Source organism: Athene noctua, chromosome 2 (genome assembly GCF_965140245.1).
Source record: "Athene noctua chromosome 2, bAthNoc1.hap1.1, whole genome shotgun sequence".
Taxonomy (NCBI): Eukaryota; Metazoa; Chordata; class Aves; order Strigiformes; family Strigidae; genus Athene; species Athene noctua.
Window position 1 is genome coordinate 147557902 of NC_134038.1, and position 21092 is coordinate 147578993.

A 21092-nucleotide genomic window follows, 5' to 3' on the forward strand; every position below is an offset into this window, starting at 1 on the left:
CTCCTAGTTATCCCTGTTCATGCTCAGTCTGAGATGCCACATGCCCATCTCTGTAAGCTTGGGGATAGCTAGTGAAGTGCCCACTGATGTCTGTAGCACAGCTATATTTTGTGTGTATCTCCTTTGTGTTGTGCTGCCCAAACTGATGCAAAAGGAAACTAGGATACACAATTCTTGGGGTGAGTCTGAGTTATGATAGCATGTGGATCATTCACACAGCACAAGAGGGAGTTATGGCTCAGAGAAGCCACAACAAATGCACAAGCACTCTGTAATGCATTTAATTTTTAGTAAAATGGGTATATCTGTGGAATCTGTTACATGTCAGTCATAGGGCAGAGCAACAAAGAAGGACTTTGGTGAGGCATATAGACTTCTGGTGGGAGTAGACCCCATGATGCCCAAGGTAAGAGGTGATCCTGGGAGGCAGGGACATCTTAAGCCAGCTTTGTCATGGAAGTTTTCAATTAGAATAAGCTTCGAAAACTCTGAATTAGATCTGCAGTTCTTACTGAAAACGGAATAAATCATTCTGGGATCTCTGAAAATGTCATGCCTTTGAAAGTTCATACAGATACTTTTGAAAATAAACTTTGAACATTTTATGTCTCCTGCACTGTTGGTTGGATGACATGTTCATGATTATATTTGATGGATGAAAGCAAACAATACAAATGAAAAAATGAGACAACATAGAATATTGAAGACTGCTTTATGAGATAAAACAGTGTGGATCATAGAAGTGGTACAATCACTCAGACTTCTGACTTTGGTAGAAAACATTATGAAATGAAATTTTAAAGCTTTTTTCCTTTGTCCATTACTTTATGGAGCATAAATGAATTTTGCGTTGAGTTACATGACCTAAGTCTTTTGCCAGAATTAGGTCCGTAGTTACAATAGAAAAAATATTTTCAAGTAAATCTTTGAGTTCCATTTTAAACTCTTCTGTACTAATTAAAAGTATTTGATATGCAGGTCCAGAGTACTTCATGGATGCCTCATCCGCCGTATGTTATGCAACCAACAGTAAGTGGACACTTGCTTATATTCAGCTAAGAGTGCTTACACTGTGGCCTCTCGCTCTGCTTGTCAGCCACGTTAAAATCCTACATCATGTAAGAGCAGCCAGCTGCTCACTTTGACATGAGCCCTACTCTGTAAAGATTCTGTCTCTTTAAAGAGCACCATTTGTTTTAGTGAAAAGAGGAGGTGATATGTTATCTAATTGCATTGATTATAAGAGAATAACAAGCTCTAAAGTGTTGCTTCAGGGACTGCAAGATAACTGCATTCCTGCATACTTTGAATTGCCAGGATCAACATGTTACCACTCCCTTATATGCTTATCCATCAAAAAAGTCCTTTGTAGTTGTCTATACTTTAAAGGATCCTCAATGCCTCGGTAAGGCATTTCAAATACTGGGGAAGGGTAAAGCACAGCTGTCTTACAGAGTCTCTGACAAATCTGAATATGCTTTATGATTTGACCAGTCAACTCTTTTTTTTTACCCCTGAGTAAATTGTCCTCTTTCATCAATTTATGACTGCTACTTAAAGCCGCATTACACTTCTACCAACATTCATTAGAACCAGTACAGGTGACTTTTGTTTACCTCACAGAAGAGTTTTGATGCGCTTTGCCTAAATATTCACGATATACCAGAAGGAAACAACATACTGAATCCCACTGTGTACCGATCGCTTTAGTTTCATTTCCTACCTTTGATCAGTTTCTCATGTATGGATCCACTTAACAGTATCATTAATCAAATGTGTACTCCACATAAGCATCAATACATTGATTCATATGAGGAGGGTAAAATTAAAATAAAGTTGTAACATTTAGGATCGTTTGTTATTCACATTTGTGTTCAAATATTTTGGCTTCCTGATAGACTAAGTTCTGGTGGAGGTAGCTATACAACAACATGGATAGAATTACACTACATACCCATTTAGTAGGACAGGACTCTCACCCCAGTTTGAAGCTCCCTTCCACATCCCTCAACTATTTGGAGACAAGTTCTTCAGTTTTCTCTCACCAGGCAATAAACATAGTGTGGGACTGTCTCCTGGAAGCCCAATTCGTGCTTCTGCAGTGCTGCCTCTCTCTCCAGACCCTGCTGGAAGTTTCCATCTCAATGGACTAAAGTTACTGCTGTGTTCCTTGTAGGAAGATGAGCTCTATCAATCAAACTCACAGATAAATCAGTCCTGTATTCTAATATTTGGATTTAATTGCAGACCACGAGAAATCTTAGATGTGTGTCTATGATGAGTTATCAGACATGTGGAAACCAAAGGATCTCTGATCCTTGCAGAAAGACTTCCTTTTTAAAAGGAAAACCCAAGCACTTTATCAATCCCAGTTTTTGTCTATATGTGTGTTTGAATTTTATTTGGCCATGTTCATCAAACCATTTTTCTGCAGTAATAGAAGAGGTATTTTGGTGTGGTTTACCCCTTGGTAAAGGGCTGTGAAAAGAAAAATAACTTCTACAGTGAGTGGCACCCTCAATATGCCAAGATAAAATTTGTGTTCATTGCCAGCCAGAGAGTTGTGTCAATGAAAAGATGTGTGCTGTGCTTTTAGGTGGAAAAGCAAAAGAACAGTGGAAAAGTGGTGTAACTTTTTAGTTCCAGTGTCATTGCCATTGTGGGTTATCTCCATGCATTGTCTGTAGCACCCTGTTCACTGAAAGATTTTTCCCATGTGTTTCCCAAGTTTATGTTCTTAAATAAATGGACATGAGGCATTTAGTACTAAAGAAGTATAAAAGCAAAAAGACAGAACTACCATTTCCCAGGTTTCATTCAGAGATGAATTCTTTATTAGAAATGTCTGAAAAATTGTCAGAGAATTACTACACAGAGAACTCAAGAGGCATCAGAATTAATGGCCTGTTTTGAAAGAAAATAAAGAATCTCTGTCCATTATAAGTCTGCTGTAGTTTCACGCCTAGCTATAGACTCTATTCTAGGCACCTCCACAGCTGGAAAAAAAAAAAAAAAAAAAAAAAAAAGAAAAGATTACAATAAAGTTGGCAGAATTTAAGATGTGACTTTTGGTAACCCTGTGAGCTGATGAAACTGGGAACTTTGTAATTTGGTTAGCTGTTTGTTTCTTCTTGTGATTTATTTTGCAATATTATTATCTAAATTACTACCTCTTCATAATATTTTATGAGGTGATTGATTGTGTCATGTGATATCCCACTGGAAACGAGCGCAGATAAATATTACATTCCTCTTGCCCCAGGAAGGAGAACATTTTGTTAAGTCTCTGTTATTCTTTGTGAGTAGGGATGAACTCATAAAGAAAGCACAGTTTGAATTGCTCAAATGCTGGTGGTTAATTCTCTTTGTTTTGATTGTAAGTATTGACTAAATCACGTTACTGGATGATTAGCTTTTCATTTCCGACAGAAAGTCCTACTTGATATTTATATATAATTTAACACTGCGTTGTGTCCCACATGACAGAAAAATAGGCAGGACCATGCTGTAGAGGAGACAAAGGAGGTTTTTTCATTCAGTGTGCTGTGTACAGACAGGACAGTTTTCTCCTAGGCTGGCAAGCTTGCCAACGGGAAGGAACAGCCACACGGCGCTACCACCCTGTGTCTGCCTGCCTCTTCTCTGCCTGCCCATCTCATCTCCTTTGCCACCTGCCTGCCCACTCATTTAAATACCACACTCCTCCTTCAGTGATAGCCCCTGCAGTAGGCTGGCCTGACAGACATGTTGCTCATTTATTTCCCTTTATATATCCATTTCAGCCACATTTTCCTGATGTGTACATGTGTGCGTTCTGTATCTGTTTACTTGGTGGATTAAAAAAAAAAAAACACTATAGTGAAGTATTGTATCTCCAGTTCCTTCTGTAGCTTGTGAACTACAACCAGATAAACCTCTGACTAACAAATAAAAATAACATACATATTAACTGAAAAATATTTGCATATATTGCTTTCCATTCCCCCACCTTGTTTATCTTCCTACTTTTGTGATTTCCTTAAATGATAACAACCAAAATGACGTTCTGTGAGAAAAAAGAAAGTCAGAAACTTTTTTTTTCCTAATGGGAGAGAGTCAGATGGGCAGTCAAGGACATTGCACGTATATCATAGTTTACTCATTTTTCCTGTAACTTTTAACCTTGATATCATAGATTAATGCCAATGAGCAACTGCAAATAGAATTTTAAAAGGGTTTTTATTTTTTGGTATCTATGGTTTTTGCTAGCCTTATACTAAGACCCATGGAAAATTAGTATCAAATAGGTTGAGGTAGCATTGCTATTTCAGAATAAATAGTATTAAAAATATTCTTCAGTTGGCATAGTATGGTCACATGTGAAAACCTCAGATCTTTGTGCTTGCACAACCTTCAGGGTTTTGGAAAGCAGGATTCCTGGATCATGTGAACATGACGAAAAGTTTACCTTGAGGCTCATGTGTGACTCAGATACTTTTGAAAAATGTACCCTTTGTAAATGGAGCCTTCACCACTTTTTGACCATATTGACTGCACTGTGTATGAATAAGAATGCCTCATATTTGCCAGTTTTGCTGCTTTGCCATGTGCCCTGGTCCCTCTCACTAGCTGTAATTGAAGGCAAGGTCCAGAAGAGTTATGGCAGTGTGGGTCTGGATTTATATTGGCATAACATTTAATGCACTGATGGCAGTCTGGGCTCCGTTTAGTTAACTGTAGCTTTCAAAGTACAGTGCTCACTCATCCCTACTTGAAACAAGTCTTGTATTTCATTACTGCCTCAGGATAAGGATAGATGGATAGCAATGACAGAATCAAAACATAAATGGGATAAGAGTTATTCTGGGGATTTATAACATTTGCCATATTAGTGTGTTTTTCCTGTAGTCCCCCAGAGGCTGTCTGACAGTTCAGGGAAAACTTTGAAAAACATGTTGTTTAAAGTCAATTCACATACAGATAATCTTCATTTTTATTAACGATGACGTTTGTGTAAAACTTTTTTGATTGCAATCTTTATTACAAATAATAAATGTACTCTTCCTTTGTAAAGGCAATTTTTTTTCATGAACCGACAGAAATGCTTACCCTAATACTGTATGTGCACACTGGTTTTACCCTTACCCTCTTTTATGTGCAAGTAAAACTGTGTGACCATAAGTAATCACTGACTATGCACAGAGAGGTGTTCTTGTCTGGAGTAGTTTGTGCATAATAGCTGCAAAAGGAAAATACCAGTGGCAGCATGAAGAGTGCAAGCAGAGAAGCATATGGAAAAATCTACTATTGATAATAATAAAGTGCATTGGGGAGAACTTCTCTTCTGGATGTTTCTCAAGCCCTTACAGCCCTTTTAGAAAGGCCAGTGTCTTAACAAGTGCCCTTATTATTTTTTTCTGTCTTCCTTCCTCTGTCCCATGGCTGAATGTAATCTGTCTTTAGAAGCAACGACAAAAATGTTTCTTATTCCATAAGCAGTGTAAAACTTTGGTGAGAAGCGAGGCTGAGTAAGGACTCTAGATTCTTGCCTTTTGATTGTTGTGCGTGAATGTAGCATAAAAAGTACAAACTGTCCAACTGAAATATATCGGTTTTCATTTCTCACTAGCGACTCTGTTGTTCTGGATAATACCCAAAATACCACAGCAGTTTCAGTGTTTTGATTCCTACACTCTTGAACAAAGAAGTTCCTTGTGCTCCATTCAGTGTCCCTCTCCTGAGACAGCTTTCTCTACCTCCCATTTGTGGCTCTACGTTTTTAGCAAATAGAGCCCGGAGTCCATCTTGCATTTGCCTGTTGGAGTGTAAGGGAACAAAGTATGTCCTCTGCAGATATCTGAGTCCTGCCTCCAAGATGAAATGTGAGAGTTCGGCTAGCTGGTATGAAAAGTAAACAGGAAATAATCCCTAGAAATTGGAATCTCCAGCTAGTCTTTTAACTTTTAGCTGTGTATTTTTAAGAGATCCTTTGAACATGAACTTACTTGAACTTTTAAGTCTAAAGAGTTTAGAGGTTGAAATAACTAACCAAATACCAATGGCAAAGTTCTGCTGAACAATTTTAATTCCAGTGTTTCCCGAGGCATAAAATCAAGGACTGCCAATTCTATAACTCCGATAATCAAGAGAGTAATTGGCAGTGTTCCTTTGGGACAGGCAGGCTCGTATGAGGTCATTTCTGTCTTCCTCTCAACCAGCACCCGCTGTATATAGATGTTGTCTCAGTGCTGCGAAATGGGTAATTTCGAACTCAGCTGAGCACACGCTTACTGACCCACTTTAGTGCCAAGTGCTGTCATGTTGAGGAGAGTACCCAGGACAGAAAAGCAGTGCCCAGCTCAACCAATTCACACCTCTAATAGGAAATAAGTGTAAACAATTCACCCAAGTTACAACTCATAATCAAGTGTAGGGGTTTGTCCGTTTCATTATGCAGCTCTTACAGAATCATATCAAAGTATTGCTGCAGTCGTTTGTTCTGCTGTTGTGGAAATTAATACGAATTACTATGAATGGCAGAAAAAGATATATTCAAGTTAGATTTCCAACCTCTTTTGACACTCTACTAGAGCCCCCTAGTGAAACTGGACATTTTTTGTGATGGCAGCAAGACACACCACATATGGATTCACTTAGAAAACATGGACGGGAGAACCACAAGCGTTTCCAGTAGACAAGCCCTTGCATTTGAGGAACTTGTGCTTTTCTTTTTTATCCTAAAAAGGCTTAAGAGTTCTAGTAAAATTTTCTCGTCTTTCAAATATTCGACAGATAGTGTGAATGCTAAATGGATAAACCATCAGTCTAAGATTTTTTTTAAGACATTTACATTGTGGAAAAAACATATATTTCATACAAATCTATAAACGTAAATGGAAAAGATATTTGGAAAAGAAGGCGGCTGACACTAAATTTGAAAGGTACCCCAGAGATTTTGAAGCCAGGAAATTCTGGTTGAGGTTATGGAATATTGATTTCTTTTTAACAGAAAAGATGCAACCTTAACCATCAGCCTTCATTGTCAAGAAAAATCTTAACACAACAGCTGTTTAAAAGCAGTAAGTTTTATCAAAGGGGGCTATTTTCTTAGAAGATAGTCATTAGTCAATAGACATTAGAGTACCTCCTGTGGAAGAATGTAGTGTGTATTTATAAAAGTCAGTCTCTACTTTTGTACACAGTCTGCAGTCTTTTCTAACTTTTCCAACTTAATGTACATCAACTAAGACTGAAAATCACTATTTATTTCATATAATGTATGTAACGTCTCTGGCTGCTGCAGATTTGCATTTACGTCATTTTAAATTTACACCAAGTCAAAAACCTGAACATGAACTGGTATGTTCATACATCAGGTTTGCCATTCTGAGCAAAAATTCCTCATTTGTCGGGCACCGGTCAAGTTAGTTATTGTCCAGGTGGTAGATTAATAAGTAGGAAGAATGTGATAGGATCAGGAGAGAGCAATGGACTGCATAAGCACATGGTATTAATTATAGGCCAAGAGTTAGATTAATGAGTGTGCAGAAAGTAATAGGTTCAGCAGAGTGGTGAATTAGGCAAAGCATGTGATTTGTCAGATGATTTCTCAGATTAGCTCACCATCAAATATTTTGCCATGTGTATTGCATTACGGTTATGCATGCATGTGTATGCTGTGAACTAGAGAGGCATGTAATACATGTATGTTACAGCCCTCTCAAATTTATCCTGTGTCATGATTCATCTCTTATTTTTTGCCCGGTAATGTCCATTGTCTTGAGGTTGGTACTAATATTAGCCAACCTCTGCAGTGAGAGCTCTGCTGCACTGACATAAGCTTATCAGGTGATATGTGTGTAGTAAGCGGGACACAAGCCTGATTGCAACGCAGATGGTCCTATAGTGCAACTGCCAAACGTGCAAGTTCTGCGAGGGTGGAAAGGAAAGGCAACAATTTTCATCTGTCGCAGGCAGCAAAAAGCTTTGAATAAGCTCTGTGCTCTGGGAGCACAGAATTTTCACACTAGTTGGTGACAGGGCTGGGAATGACCTACTGCGGGTGCCTGCTTGCATGCAGAGGTGGGTCCCTTTCCCATGATGAAGTTGCGATTCTCATTTCCATAGTGCAGATAAGGATAGAGGATGTTGCTGCAGGACAGTTCTCCAGCAGAAAGGGACCCGATCTCCTTTCAGCTTCCCAAACCCTGTCCCTGCACTGCAGAAAATCAGCATTTCCATTACGGATGAGGCACTGGATAGCTTTGGAGAAGGGAACAGCCCTGTGAACCCAGAAGAGCATTTTTGAGGAACAGCTGTGTTATGTACTAGAGTAATGCTGGGGCAGGCAGCACTGTAACTATGATGACTCCAAAATAAGAATTATAAAGACTGGCACAACCTGTAAAAGTGGAAATGTGAGTTGCTGCTGGTGAAGGATCAAGTCAAGTTTTAGGCTCTTGACAAGATGTCCTTTTATATACAACTGAGTAGGAAGGGGGTTGTGTAAGAATCAAGGTGTGAACAGCAAAGTTAATTATTGTATCATTATTTTTTAATATATGCTATTCATATAGGGTTTTGTCCCAGAGTATTCAACTGTTATTGGATGCAAATTCCAAATGGAAATCATGCATACTTGCATACTTGTTCAGCTATAAATGTAATGTATAACTATATTCATCCTTCTTGGAGCTTCTTTTGGGCCTGAGCCTGCCTTTCCTCACACTGGTTTCAAAGGATGCACATAGGCTTAGAGCACTTAGATACTTTTTCTTCTGCCACTGATACATTGTGTGACCTCAGACAAAACATCTTTCTTCTCCGCCTCAGTTTCTCATTGCTCTTTTTTTTTTTTTTTTTTAATCCTGATCTATTTAGATTATAAAACTGTCATACCACTAAATAGCTTTTACTAGATGTTAGTGAAAAGTCTGGTGGAACAAGGGCATATCTTGGCTGATGCCTCTAAACACAGCCTCATAATGATACTATTAACTATTCAGGGTTTTCCTGTTAAATATTAAAATAAGCCTGTCCTTGCTACAAAGGGAAATATTGGATGTGATTTTTACCAGTATAAATCAAGAGTTAACTTCGCTTAAGAAAATTGAACTGCATAGGTGTGAAACAGTGAGAATGAGAAGAGAATCACGCCTGCAGCAATAAACTGATGAAGGAGACTCTGGCACCTTCCTAATTCTTAGAACAAAAGCACTTTCATAAATTACCATTATGTTAGGCAAGTGTATTCAAGGACCGGTTTAACTAAGTAGGAGAAACTAGCTAATCTATATATTACTTATGATTACATCATGATTTATCTAGTGCAGGAGTTGTGTAAAAATTATAATAACGTACCCTAAGGACTTAGTGGCTAGTTTATAAGACTCAGGATGCCTGCTGTATCCAGGAACCATACTATATAATCCCTTCCAAAACCTGATTAAGTAGTTTGATTTGTTGCCTCTTGATAATCCTATCGGGAGGCTTGTTTTAGAAGACCTTTTCTTTGAGGCTTAGCACTGCATTTTTAATTTCCAACCTAAAGGTACTCCTATTCATTTTACATCCATCTATTCTTGGTCAAACATTCTCCCCTACCTTCAGTAACTTCTTCCTTCTGGATGTTCACCACATTAATTTATAGACAAAAATCTTACCTGCATCTTCATTTTCTAGATTAACTATGTCAACACCACTATGGATTTTCAGTAATTTAGGGATTTTGTATCTCTGGCTGCAGCAGTGATCCTTCTTTAGATTTGTTCCACCTTGATTTAGATTTTCTGGGACAGCAAATACCCACAGTATTCCAGCCTTTTTTACAATAGCATTAATACTTCCTTCTCTTTGCTGGGAATACTTTGCTGCACTGTAGAATAACATCTTTTTTCCCTTGTGTGCACTACCTTGCTAATGCAGTCATCCTGTAATTCACTGATGTACCTGGGTTTTCTCCTTCCAGGTTTCCAGCAAATGCTCCTATATTATAAAAGAAACCACATATTAGCCTAATTGTCTCCGTGTAACTTGCATCTTGCTCTGTTTAATCCAGTCCTTCCTGTATGGTAGTTCAATCTGGCATTTCACTGAATGTGCTTCACAACTTCGTAATTTCCCCAAATCTTATTATTCAAGGGCATTATTAAAAATATTGGATGAGAACAATCCTTACGGAGATTTTAGTGATCCTCCCACTGAAGCAGTATAGCTTGTCTTTTAGCACAACCTGTTGTCATTTCCTCTTTACTTAATTCTTTGTCATCCCCAAAGTTCAGTAATTTCTGGTGTAGCACTGCCTGAAATACTTTATTGACCTTCAGAGAGCTTAGATCTGCTGTGTGTCCTTTTTCTAGAAAATAGGACATTTTATTTTAAAAAATGAGGTTAGCTAGCTCTATCTTCGGTTTATCTGTGTTCTATAGTCATTAATATCCTTTATTCCTGGCCACTGGACCTGTGCTTAGGTGTGCCAGCTCTTCCATGTCTCTGCAGCAGAGATGATCCAGTCCTGATTCTCCATTTGACTTGTACCTGCACCTTGAGTTCAGTGATTTCTCTGGGGTTTTCATCTCCTTTGTCTGTGTTCATTCGTCTGCCCAAACTCTCCTTGTCAGAAAGCTGCCTCTGCTGTCTGATGGCTCCTGTGAGAAATTGAGGCAGTGTCCTTATCCTGTTGGGCTACTTCTGAAGTACCTTTAATGTGTAACCCATCCTCACTGCATGGGGACCCCAGCTTTTGGTTCTGTCCTTGGTTTTCATTTATCTATGCGAGAAACACTTTTGTTATGTGTTTGAATATAATTTGCAAAGTCTCAGATATACTTTCAGTGGATCTTCTGGCCTCTAGATGTAGCTTTTTTTGTCTATTTTTTTCCCTTCTGTGTTCATTCCTGATATACTTATTGAGGTGTCTGAGTAAGTGACTGCCTAATTAACACCTCCTCGACTGTAACTGGTGAAGCATCTTAATAACATAATTATTTTAAAATTATTTTTACAGATACAGTGCTAACAGGTTTTTTATATGAATCTATAAATGTACACTGTGATTTGACAACCTTGGAAGTTAGAAACATCCAGGATATCATGAGCAATAGTGTGTTATTGAATGTAGTTGGGTCTAACAGGATTTGTCATTCATTTTTTACTCTATTAGATAAAATGCTTTCTTTTCAGTTCAAATGTCTTTATAAAGAATGTAATATTGACCTAAGATTTTACAGTACAGAGGCAAATCTATATCAAATCATGTATCTTTCCTAAACTGATTTCAGTCCCACTAAAGTGGAGTGATTGCTTAATTACAGCTTTCAGGTTGTAACCTTGTGACCATGTTTTCTTCTCAAACTGGTGTGAATTAGGAATAAATCCATTCTAAGTCCATGCATTCAACAGTGCATGCCAAAAAGCTTCTTGTTATGAATCAGTGGTATTCACAACATTGTTGAGAGCATGGTTTCAACGTCTTTCTTACATGATTGCAAAAACAAGTAATGAAATATAATAGTATAAACACTGAACATTCTTTGACTGTTTCATAGTGGATTGATGAAGAATGAGTTTTGTAACTCAGTGACAGATCAACAGAGTCTGAAGAATTTTGAAGGAGTGTCAAGTTGTTATTTAGTGAAACCACTGCATGGTTATTTTTTGGACTACCTGCCAAAGAGAGGTGTGCTTCCAGCAGAGTAGGTTTTCTTATCAAATGGCCTATTGTTAAAAGGAAGGTGGAAGCTAGAGGTTAAAATGTCACTTCTTCTAACCATGGTTTAAATGCAATTTGTTATTTCTTATTACTGACTACAGGCTTGAGCATACCTAGTTAAAGGATGTCTGCTGAACAGCCTTCGCACTCCATGCCTTTTAAATGAGTTACCTGGGAGGTTTCATAACATCATTGCAGATCTTTTTGCCCAGGAGAGGCCCTCTCTCTAACATCCATCCCAAATCCCAAGTGTAGCTCTTTACCACTGTGCTTTTCAGAGCAAGCAATCAAGTGAAAGTTACTTTTTCTCTGTGCTCTGCAAACCACACACACATCCCAAAGCAGGAAGACAATTGGGTTCCTCATTATCAGATGTCTACTTCTGCCCCTAAAAAGCTGTGTAACTCACAGAGAAAAGACATGTGCAGTCCTCATCCAGGGCTTGGTCCAGGGTAACTTGGATGGTTTCTTCAACTCCAAGCTGAGGGTCACAGGGTTGACACCCTGCTACTGATCTCTGCGGTGGGACAAGAGAGTTGCGTATGATTCACACAGCAAACAGCCTGCTTTCAAATAGCCTTTGTACTTTTCCAGTACAGCAATCTGTAAATCATTATGCACCCCCTCTTTGCCCAATCCACACAGGATGTGAGTCTGTGTCAGTTCCCAGCTTGATAGCCTTCCTCTTTAGTACGATCAATAAAAAACTCCTGCTTGCAGCTTTGGAAATTACTGGTCTATCGCCTCTCTGTAGCCAAGAGGGTGGGCGTCACATTCACAGATGTCCCACATCTGACAGGGTTGAGACTAGAGGCACATTTTCTGTTGGCAGGTAGGGGGAGAGACCTGCCATTGTAAAGCTGGTCCATCCACACTGTCGCAACTGCTCCTGGCTAACCCCCGGTTCCAGTGGGCCAGGAGCAGCACCAGCAGTGTTTTGGGAAAAGTGTGGCTGTACGCACTCCACTACTGATATTTCTTCCTGCTGGTAGGCCATGTCATTTATGTGGAAAGGAGAGGATTGCTCTTGGTGTCCTTATTTTCAATGGGGATGAAGTGTTTGATGCAATGAGCCTTTTCTGGTGCTTGTCACAGGTCTTACTTCAGGGAGAGGAGAGGGTGGACATCTGTCAGAAGCAGTTTGAGTGTTTGTGATAGACAGGCAGATGCAGCACCCTTGCTCCCTGATTCGTGTCTGTGGAAGTAGCAAAGCTATATTACTCCCTCGCTAGCTCTCACTTGAAGTTCAGCAAGCAAAGCCACTCATCATGACAGCTAAAGTTGTGACAGGCCACGTCTTCCCCCAGGAACAGCACAAGAATAACAAGAATTTGAAGGGAAAGACCTGTGCAATTACCCTGGTTTTATGCTGCTTTCTACAAACAGGAGCACCCAGTTATCATCTTCAACCTCTACTTGATATTCAATTTCATAACATTTCAGCCTAAATTTTCATGGATGTTCAACATCTTGGGCATGTTGGTTTCAACAGGAGGCGAATATAGAGCAAATTTTAGGAAGTTGATTAGGGCAGGGCGGTGGGGAGGAAAATGGTCTTTGAAAGGTAGGCTTGCTACTGTTGATGCTGCCAAGAGAGAGTTTGGGTTCAGTGCTCCAATTTGGACTCACAACAGCAAACCTACTTTGAATTCATGCCAGGTTCATGGTCAAAGCAGGTGTGACTTTTATGGAGTAGACCCCAGGAGCTCCATCCTGGTTTTGCCCCTTCCTTTGTTTTGCCTCCACTTTCCAAGATGGCAAAGCCAGACTATTTATCCTTGGGTGACAAAGTTCAGTTTTGGCTATAGCACTGAGAAACCTTCTGCTGGGACTGCACAGATGATGTGCACATCTTTGAGATTCTGGGCTTTGTACTTCAACGGATAGTAACCACAGATGTTTCCAAAGGGATCAATGTATGTAACTGCCATCCATTCAGAAAAAAAATGTTGCGGGTCTTTGTGCTATAAGCCAGCTGAGCTCATTGTAAAGATTTTGGAATACAGTTTGAGGAGTTTTGAGTACCATAATCTAAGAGAACTTCCTTGCATGGGGACTGATGTTCATCTGTGTTCATTCGTCATTCTTCCTGGAGTTTTACATGCCATTCACAGAATCACAGAATCACAGAATTGTCTAGGTTGGAAAAGACCTTGAAGATCATCAAATCCAACCATTATCCTCACACTGACGGTTCCCAACTATACCATATCCCTCAGTGCTATGTCAACTCTACTCTCAAACACCTCCAGGGATGGGGACTCCACCACCTCCCTGGGCAGCCCGTTCCAACGCCTAACAACCCCTTCGGGAAAGAAATGCTTCCTAATATCCAGTCTAAATCTTCCCTGGCACAACTTGAGGCCATTACCTCTTGTCCTATCGCTTATTCTTCGTTAAAGAGACTCATCCCCAGCTCTCTGCACCCTCCTTTCAGGTAGATGTAGAGGGCGATATGGTCTCCCCTCAGCCTCCTCTTCTCCAGACTAAACACTCCCAGTTCCCTCAGCTGCTTCTCGTAGGACCTGTGCTCCAGACCCTGCTCCAGCTTTGTTGCCCTGCTCTGGACACACTTGAGTCATTCCATGTCCTTTTTGTAGTGAGTGGCCCAAAACTGAACACAGGAATCGAGGTGCGGCCTCACCAGTGCCGAGTACAGGGGTAAGATCCCTTCCCTATCCCTGCTGGCCACGCTATTGCTGACACAAGCCAGGATGCCATTGGCCTTCTTGGCCACCTGGGCACACTGCTGGCTCATGTTCAGCTCGCTGTCAATCAATACCCCCAGGTCCCTCAAATCTGTCTTCCAGATAAAAATCAGTGATACAGGTCATGTCTTTGAGAGTGTGGTCTATGTTGATTAGCCATGATCTGTTTGTGATGATATCCCCAATATGCAATGTATCCAAATCCTCTCTGAGCCTCTTTTCACCATTTTATTCAACAGACACATAAAGGAGTAAGTAGGAGCATGCATGAGCATTGTTGTGTCAAATGAAGTATGAGACTGTGCCTTGCTCTTTCCTTTCATCTTTGTGGCCAAGCTAGGACAATATGTAACTGGGTATTATGCCATATTTATTATTCTTCTCACAGAAGAAAAGGCTATGTTAACTCTTTTGTGCTGGTCAGATTCTTGGGGATAAGTACAAGTGATGGAAATCTTTGAAGTTAATAATTCCAATATCCAGTATAAGTCGTAGGCACGTCACAGGCATTGCTTTTGCATGTTATATGTGCTAAAGGACAATGGTTTTGCTCAAATGTGGCAGTTTCCCTCTGAGAAGTATTTTCTTTATTTCAAAGAATGCTATCTATCATTATGACATGCTCCAAAGTGGAAGCCCAAGCCAAGCAACAGCAGAATTGGCAGAAGGTTAGAATGTGTGGCAAAGACTTAAAATCCAGAAAGAGTCTTCTGTCAGGCACCCATTTTTACCCTAGAAATCATCGATTAATTAGTTGCTGTGAAGTCAGCACACACTAATATGAAATTGTGTAGCTTCGCTGGGAGTGAGTCCATTTTGCTGACCTCCAGCTTAGGAACTACAGTAAATGTCATGAGCTGCAGTGAGCTGTTGAGGCCTTCTGCAGTGATCTGCTTAGACCTTGAAGCAGCTGACCCATAGGTATACCCAAATAGCAAATTTATAGTAAATGTGCCTGATCAGAAGTAAAAAGATGAATCATCATCTCTAAAATATAGGACAGTTGCCAGCAAGTTTTAAAATTTTCTCTGCAGTTAAGGGACTTGGAATGCAACTTTTTAAAAGTGATGAATCAGTTCTGATGACTGATATAAGGCTCTAATTTTCCTGAAGGTTTTCAAAGGCTTCTGAAATGTTTCTGAAATATTCCAATAATTGGTGTACAATATTAAAAATCCTGCCAAGCTGTCTAATTAAATGCAGCCCTAGTTGCTTATCAAAACCAAAATGAACTACTTGGTTTGACATATTGTGAGCCCTCTCATACAGGTGGATAATTCAAGCTCCACAAGGAGTTTTGGTCACCTAGTTTCTCAGTTCAGTGGATCTGCAAATGAATCATTTCCTCTTAATGGGTGACTTGACTAAGTGGTTTGAAAGTAATTAGCAAACCCAGTGGATCTGATATTGAAGTGTATGATCAGCATCTTACCAGGAACTACTTATTTCCTGTGGGAAACTGTAGTTGACTTCTCAACAAACTCAGAAGACAACTTGTTGCTTCTTCCTCTAAGAAAGCTAATCAAGGAATAGTTGACCATCCCAGGCATGTTCTGACTTGTGATGAAGTGATCCCAACTGATTTTAAAGACATTTTCAGAAAGTCTATTCCTTATTAGTATTAGATATTTTATTTGGTCACTTTTAAGAAAGCAGTAATTGACTTCTTACAGACGCAGACTATTCTTTATCCACTAATACATTTTAATCTTGGTGCACAGCTATTAATGGGATATGCTTCCACTCCAGAGCAATTCAGATTGATTTTGTTTCTACTTCAGAAATATATTACAGTAGACCCATAGTATATAAAAGTGCTCAGTGTGTTGAGATGAACTAGCCTCCTGGTATTTGCAGCTTCTAATGGTTGCTCAGTACATTTAGAGAAGAGGTGGTGATTGATTGCCTGGTGCTCGGGCTAATTGATATGGCACTGAGTTAGTCAGAAGCTCTCAGCTCCATCAAAATCACACATGACATTGCTCCTGTGCCTCATAATATTGACTGGGTAGTTCATATGATAAAAGCAGCATGTTTTGGAGGAGACTTCCAGAGCTGAGTGAATCTTCCTTCAGCATCAGTTACATTCTTTCCAGAAAGGCTTCCTGCCTGGAGTAGCATTACTCCTCCGCTGGAAATTTTTTAAAAGGATGTTCTCAGGTCTGTTTATTTTTTATGGGCTTGGATGCGGTCACTGAGATCCTGTGAGATCAGAAGAATGGAATGAAAGTGGCCACAGATGACACTTGAGCTATTTCCACAGCTGGATGCACACCAGCCAGAGTAGGCGGTCCTTTGCAGATGAATTAGTTCGTTGAAGTACATGATACAAAACATCTGTTACAATGAGAACAAACAAAAACAATGTGCCTTTGAAGACTGCGATTTGTTGTGAGCTGCTTGCAAGGGTGCTGAATGAGGCAGTTGTCAGCCAGGAAACATTTTCAGTCTTGCCCTTGTGTGAACTAAAGCAAAACTACACAGTAAAAATATCGAAATTCAATCAAGCAAAAGACCTGCTTTTCCCGAATTTTGCTACTCTACTTCCTGATACATCAATGGGGAGGGAGAGAGCCCTTCCGTACCAAATGTTTTTTATACCCTAAACCACTTTTAATACAATGGTATAATTCCAGCTGAGTAGCTGTAAAAACTTAGAAGCTATACTGGTACAGTAACTGTTATTCTGTCAGTCGTCCCCACACTGCTTTATTACCAGCTGTCTTGAAGTGCAATAGACGTTTTTCTTTGTCACTGCCACCTGATGACAAATAAAACCTTCAAAATGGTTTTGCTCTGAGGAGTAGCTCACTGCTTCTAGCCAGAAGTAGACCTTTCACGTCACCTTAATGAGCAGAAGCAATCCAAACATTCCCACCCCATTTTACTTTTATGAGACAGTTACTTTTGGCTGCCTTTGATTTTTTTCTTGCACTTGAGCTGATGAGAAAGTAGGAATACTAGATATTTCTGGAGTAGACAAACACACTGTGTGTATAAAGGCTGAAGACAGATCAAAGCCAGGTGTTTATCATTTATTACAGGGCAGTATTGTTTCATAGACAGTTTAAAGAAAATGCAATACTCATAACACGGTATTTCAGGAAAGGTGAGGATGAATTAGATGCAGGTATATTCCAAAACACTGGTTCCTCTTTTCTTTTTTTTTTTTTCCTAAAGTGAGCATACTAACTAGCACACAGATAAGAACCGTATCCTATATGCGTAATAAGAAAAGGCTGCACTACCAAAGCATGCTCCCAAAGAGGACTGGTGCCCAGTCTGTGTGTGCACATCAGGTAGACAATAGTAGTAAAATAAATAAATAGAAGTTAATCCTTTAGATCAAGTAAGTAGTAGGGATAGGTGAGTTTGTATCTGGAGATTTTTTAGTTCTTTCCCTCCTGATGGCCTGCTGTGTCTGAACAAGGCAGCTACTGGTTTCTTTTAAAAGGCACAGCAACTGAATCAGGAGCTTCCGTGGGTCTCAGGGTTTCAGATGGCCATTGGGAGAGGGCACCTTTCCTGGCTTTGCATCTGTAATACAGTTGTGGGTGTCAGGAGAGGTGAGAAGCTGCTGAGAAAGCAAAGTTAAACAAGATTCTTGTTTAGTTCAATTGATTCTAGTTTATGCTTTGCTGATGAGAGTGTGTCTGATTGTATATGTAGTCATAGTTTATTATAGCTGTACAAGACAATTATGTTAATCTTACTTTTATTTCCTAATATTCTTTGATCTCATACACATCAAAGATGTAAAATTTTAGTCTTGTTGGTAATTAGCTAGAAAGCAAATATGTTGTCTGTCAGTACAGAGGATACAAAGCACAAGAAATTGTCCTGGGGGAGTCTAGATTCTAGTCTAATTTTTTTTCTCCTCATCAGATTTTTATTTCCCTTTCATCAGTTGCCTCAGCCATTAAATAAATGTACTGGAAGTAAACTTTGCCATTGTGAAATTCATTCAGCTTTTTAAACCACCTAGTCACTCAGTATGGATCCTCAATTGAGGAAAAGCAGTTTGGTACATCAAACAAAAATGTACATCAATGTTTCCCAAACTTGCAACAACCCCTTGCAGTCTGTATTGACAAAGGTTTCGTGCTTGCATGCTGTTAGTTTTAAGCAGACCAGGGCTAATGCTGTGCACAGTTCTGATTTGATTCACCCATTATAGTCCAAAGGCTTTGATTCCTAACTTATGATTAGTGCTCTGGTCAAGAACAGCAAATGAGTATATGCTAAATTATTTGGCTCTGCAGTTGCTCTTCAGAGCTGTCTTTCTGGAAAGAGAAAAAGCACAGGGATTATTTTACAATTTCTGCAGTGTATCTCTGCATCAGTACTTTATGCCTACAGCTGGTGAATTTATACATTGCAATTTATTCTGGGGATTGACCCCTCCCCCCACTTTTGTTCATGAATTGCAAAGAGATCATTATCTTCATAAATTTGTTTACTGTCCAAAACTTTCATATGAATAATTTATGGCAACATTTCAGCCTAAGGATTGTTCTCAGTGCGCATAACAAGTATTTATTAGATGGTTTCATACTGGAAGTTGTTATTAGAATTGCCGCCTTCCTGTTCTGAGGTCGGTTGTCCTTATCTTTATTAATTACTTCAGCTTCTAGACAAGATGACTGTCTTGCCATAAAATAAGATTTTGTTTCTTGATTAAACAAGTCTGCAGGCAGCCATAGGCTGCCTTTATGGCAAGTACTGCAGAAAATAAAAATAAGACAAGATTTGAAATTGGGTTATTGAAAAAAAATCACTGAATTACAGTCTGATTCTGAAAACAAGAGCAAAATCTTCTCTGCTTGGGATAATTAATTAATGACAATCTGTCTGAGGTATAAAAATCTAATGGATACTTGCATAGTAATGTACAGTTTGGCATCTGTCTCTGAGGATAATAACAATGTGAAATCCTGGTAGCATTCAAGTCAGTGACAAAACTCTAATTGATTTCAGTGGGGCTAGGATTTCAGGCCAAATTTTTCAAATTCACTTAACTAAGATCTGTATGTTACTATCATTGTTGAATTATCAAGGTTTTAACCATGGAAACTGCAAACAGCTTCTGCTAAAAATCTGTCCTCATCTAGTTCCAACGTTATGCTTCAGGCTTGTGTGTTTCTGCATTATTTCTCCGCATTTATAATCATTTGCAGTGACACAGGGCTGAAACACCACAAAACAGGGTCTTTCATGATACTGCAGTTCCTCGATAGTAGAAAGAGTACCAGAAAATACCACAAGAAATACTACCATAAACCATTTCATGTACTTTTCAGTCCCACAAATGGATTTTCTGTGCGCCTGGAAAAGCCACTGCAGAACAGAAATATGGCTGCCAAGAGGTTGGTCTCTACTGGAGTTTATCGGAACATCTGCTGTTAGTTATGTTGTGTCTTTTGATGTCAAAGACACAACAAGGGTTTGTTTGGTTTTTGGAGGAAAGGGGTTCACATGGAATGGAGATTCACAAGCATGCAGCGCACAGAGTCCAGCCCTGGAGTCGCCCCGTCACTCTGGAATTAATTAGGGCGCTCTTTTTTCTATCCACACAGCTCTCGAGAAAAGATGGGAGTATTACCCATTTGCCTATCATCTCATTCCTATTTATCTTCCTTTGGATGTTTCTTGTTTCCTTTTCCTCTGAGGCTACCCTTTGCCTCTGGCTAGGACTGACAAGACGATTACATATATAGTACTCTGTGAATAATAAAATTTGGCTTTGTGGGCAGAATCAAATAATAATTCTAAAAGTTGTCTTGAAGTGAAAATGTGCAGAAGGAGAGGGTAGTGACATGGAAAAAGTTGTGAAAATGTTGTTTTGACTCTACTCCAGGAGAGAACTTAAGGAGTGGGAAGAGTGTGAGGAGAAGAAGAACAAAGACAAAATATCTATAATCTTTCCGTTTTCATTTTTGGGTTATTGAACTAATTTTAAGCGCTTTTTTTTCCTTCAAATTTAGATAAATTCGAAATGACATGTCATTTTGAAATATGGTGGAAATGTTGCATTTTGACAGCTCCAATTTTTTCATTCTTTTGGTCACAATTATGTGCCAAGTGTGACCTGAATTCACAGGGTGTTTTATTCTCTCTCAGAGTGTATTTTTCCAAATAATTTACTGTGCATCTCAGCAATATGTGTATACCATCCAGCTGGCCCTTTTTTCTCTAGCTTTATTTATTCCTCCCAAGCATAGAGATCTTCTACCTTCATGTAAAAGACTCATCTGCCCAATCTGTGCTTCCCAGAAGGCTGATCATCCAGTTTGGGTCAAAGACTCACTCTGATACATTTACCACAGTAGTGGGCCATTGGCTTATTCTTCTCTGGCTGTGCAGCAAGGTGCTCTACATTGTGTGAGCCATTTTCACAGCAATATTTGGTAGCAGGCATTTCCTAGTCAACTGCCTTGTAGCCTGAAGAACCTGTCTTCTGTTGGGTAAGTGTAAATGTAGGGTTTAGGCAAAGACATTGACAATTCTTGAACTGCTCTTTCTTGGCTCATCTTTAGGACCTCTGAAAATAGTGTGGACTTCAACAGTAGTTTGATTTCTGGATGCCAGAGAAAATAAAACAAACATAATGATTTTTTTCCAGAGAAAACTGAGCACCTCTACAATATTAAAATAGCCGAAAGATATTCAGGAAAGCAGCCCAGAGAAACATCTTT

At 39.4% G+C, this 21092-nt stretch overlaps 1 protein-coding gene across 3 annotated transcripts in view; it reads left to right on the forward strand.

Annotated features, from left to right (window-relative positions):
• RBMS3 (RNA binding motif single stranded interacting protein 3) overlaps window positions 1-21092 on the forward strand; it is a 448215-nt gene that overhangs the window by 379897 nt on the left and 47226 nt on the right. For 2 of the 3 annotated variants that reach the window (XM_074900573.1, XM_074900572.1), the window contains one exon: window positions 979-1029. In XM_074900573.1, coding sequence (XP_074756674.1) covers window positions 979-1029 — 51 coding nt within the window. Of the gene's footprint in view, window positions 1-964; window positions 1030-21092 lie in introns of all 3 variants that reach the window. The other variant, XM_074900571.1, reaches the window with a different exon arrangement.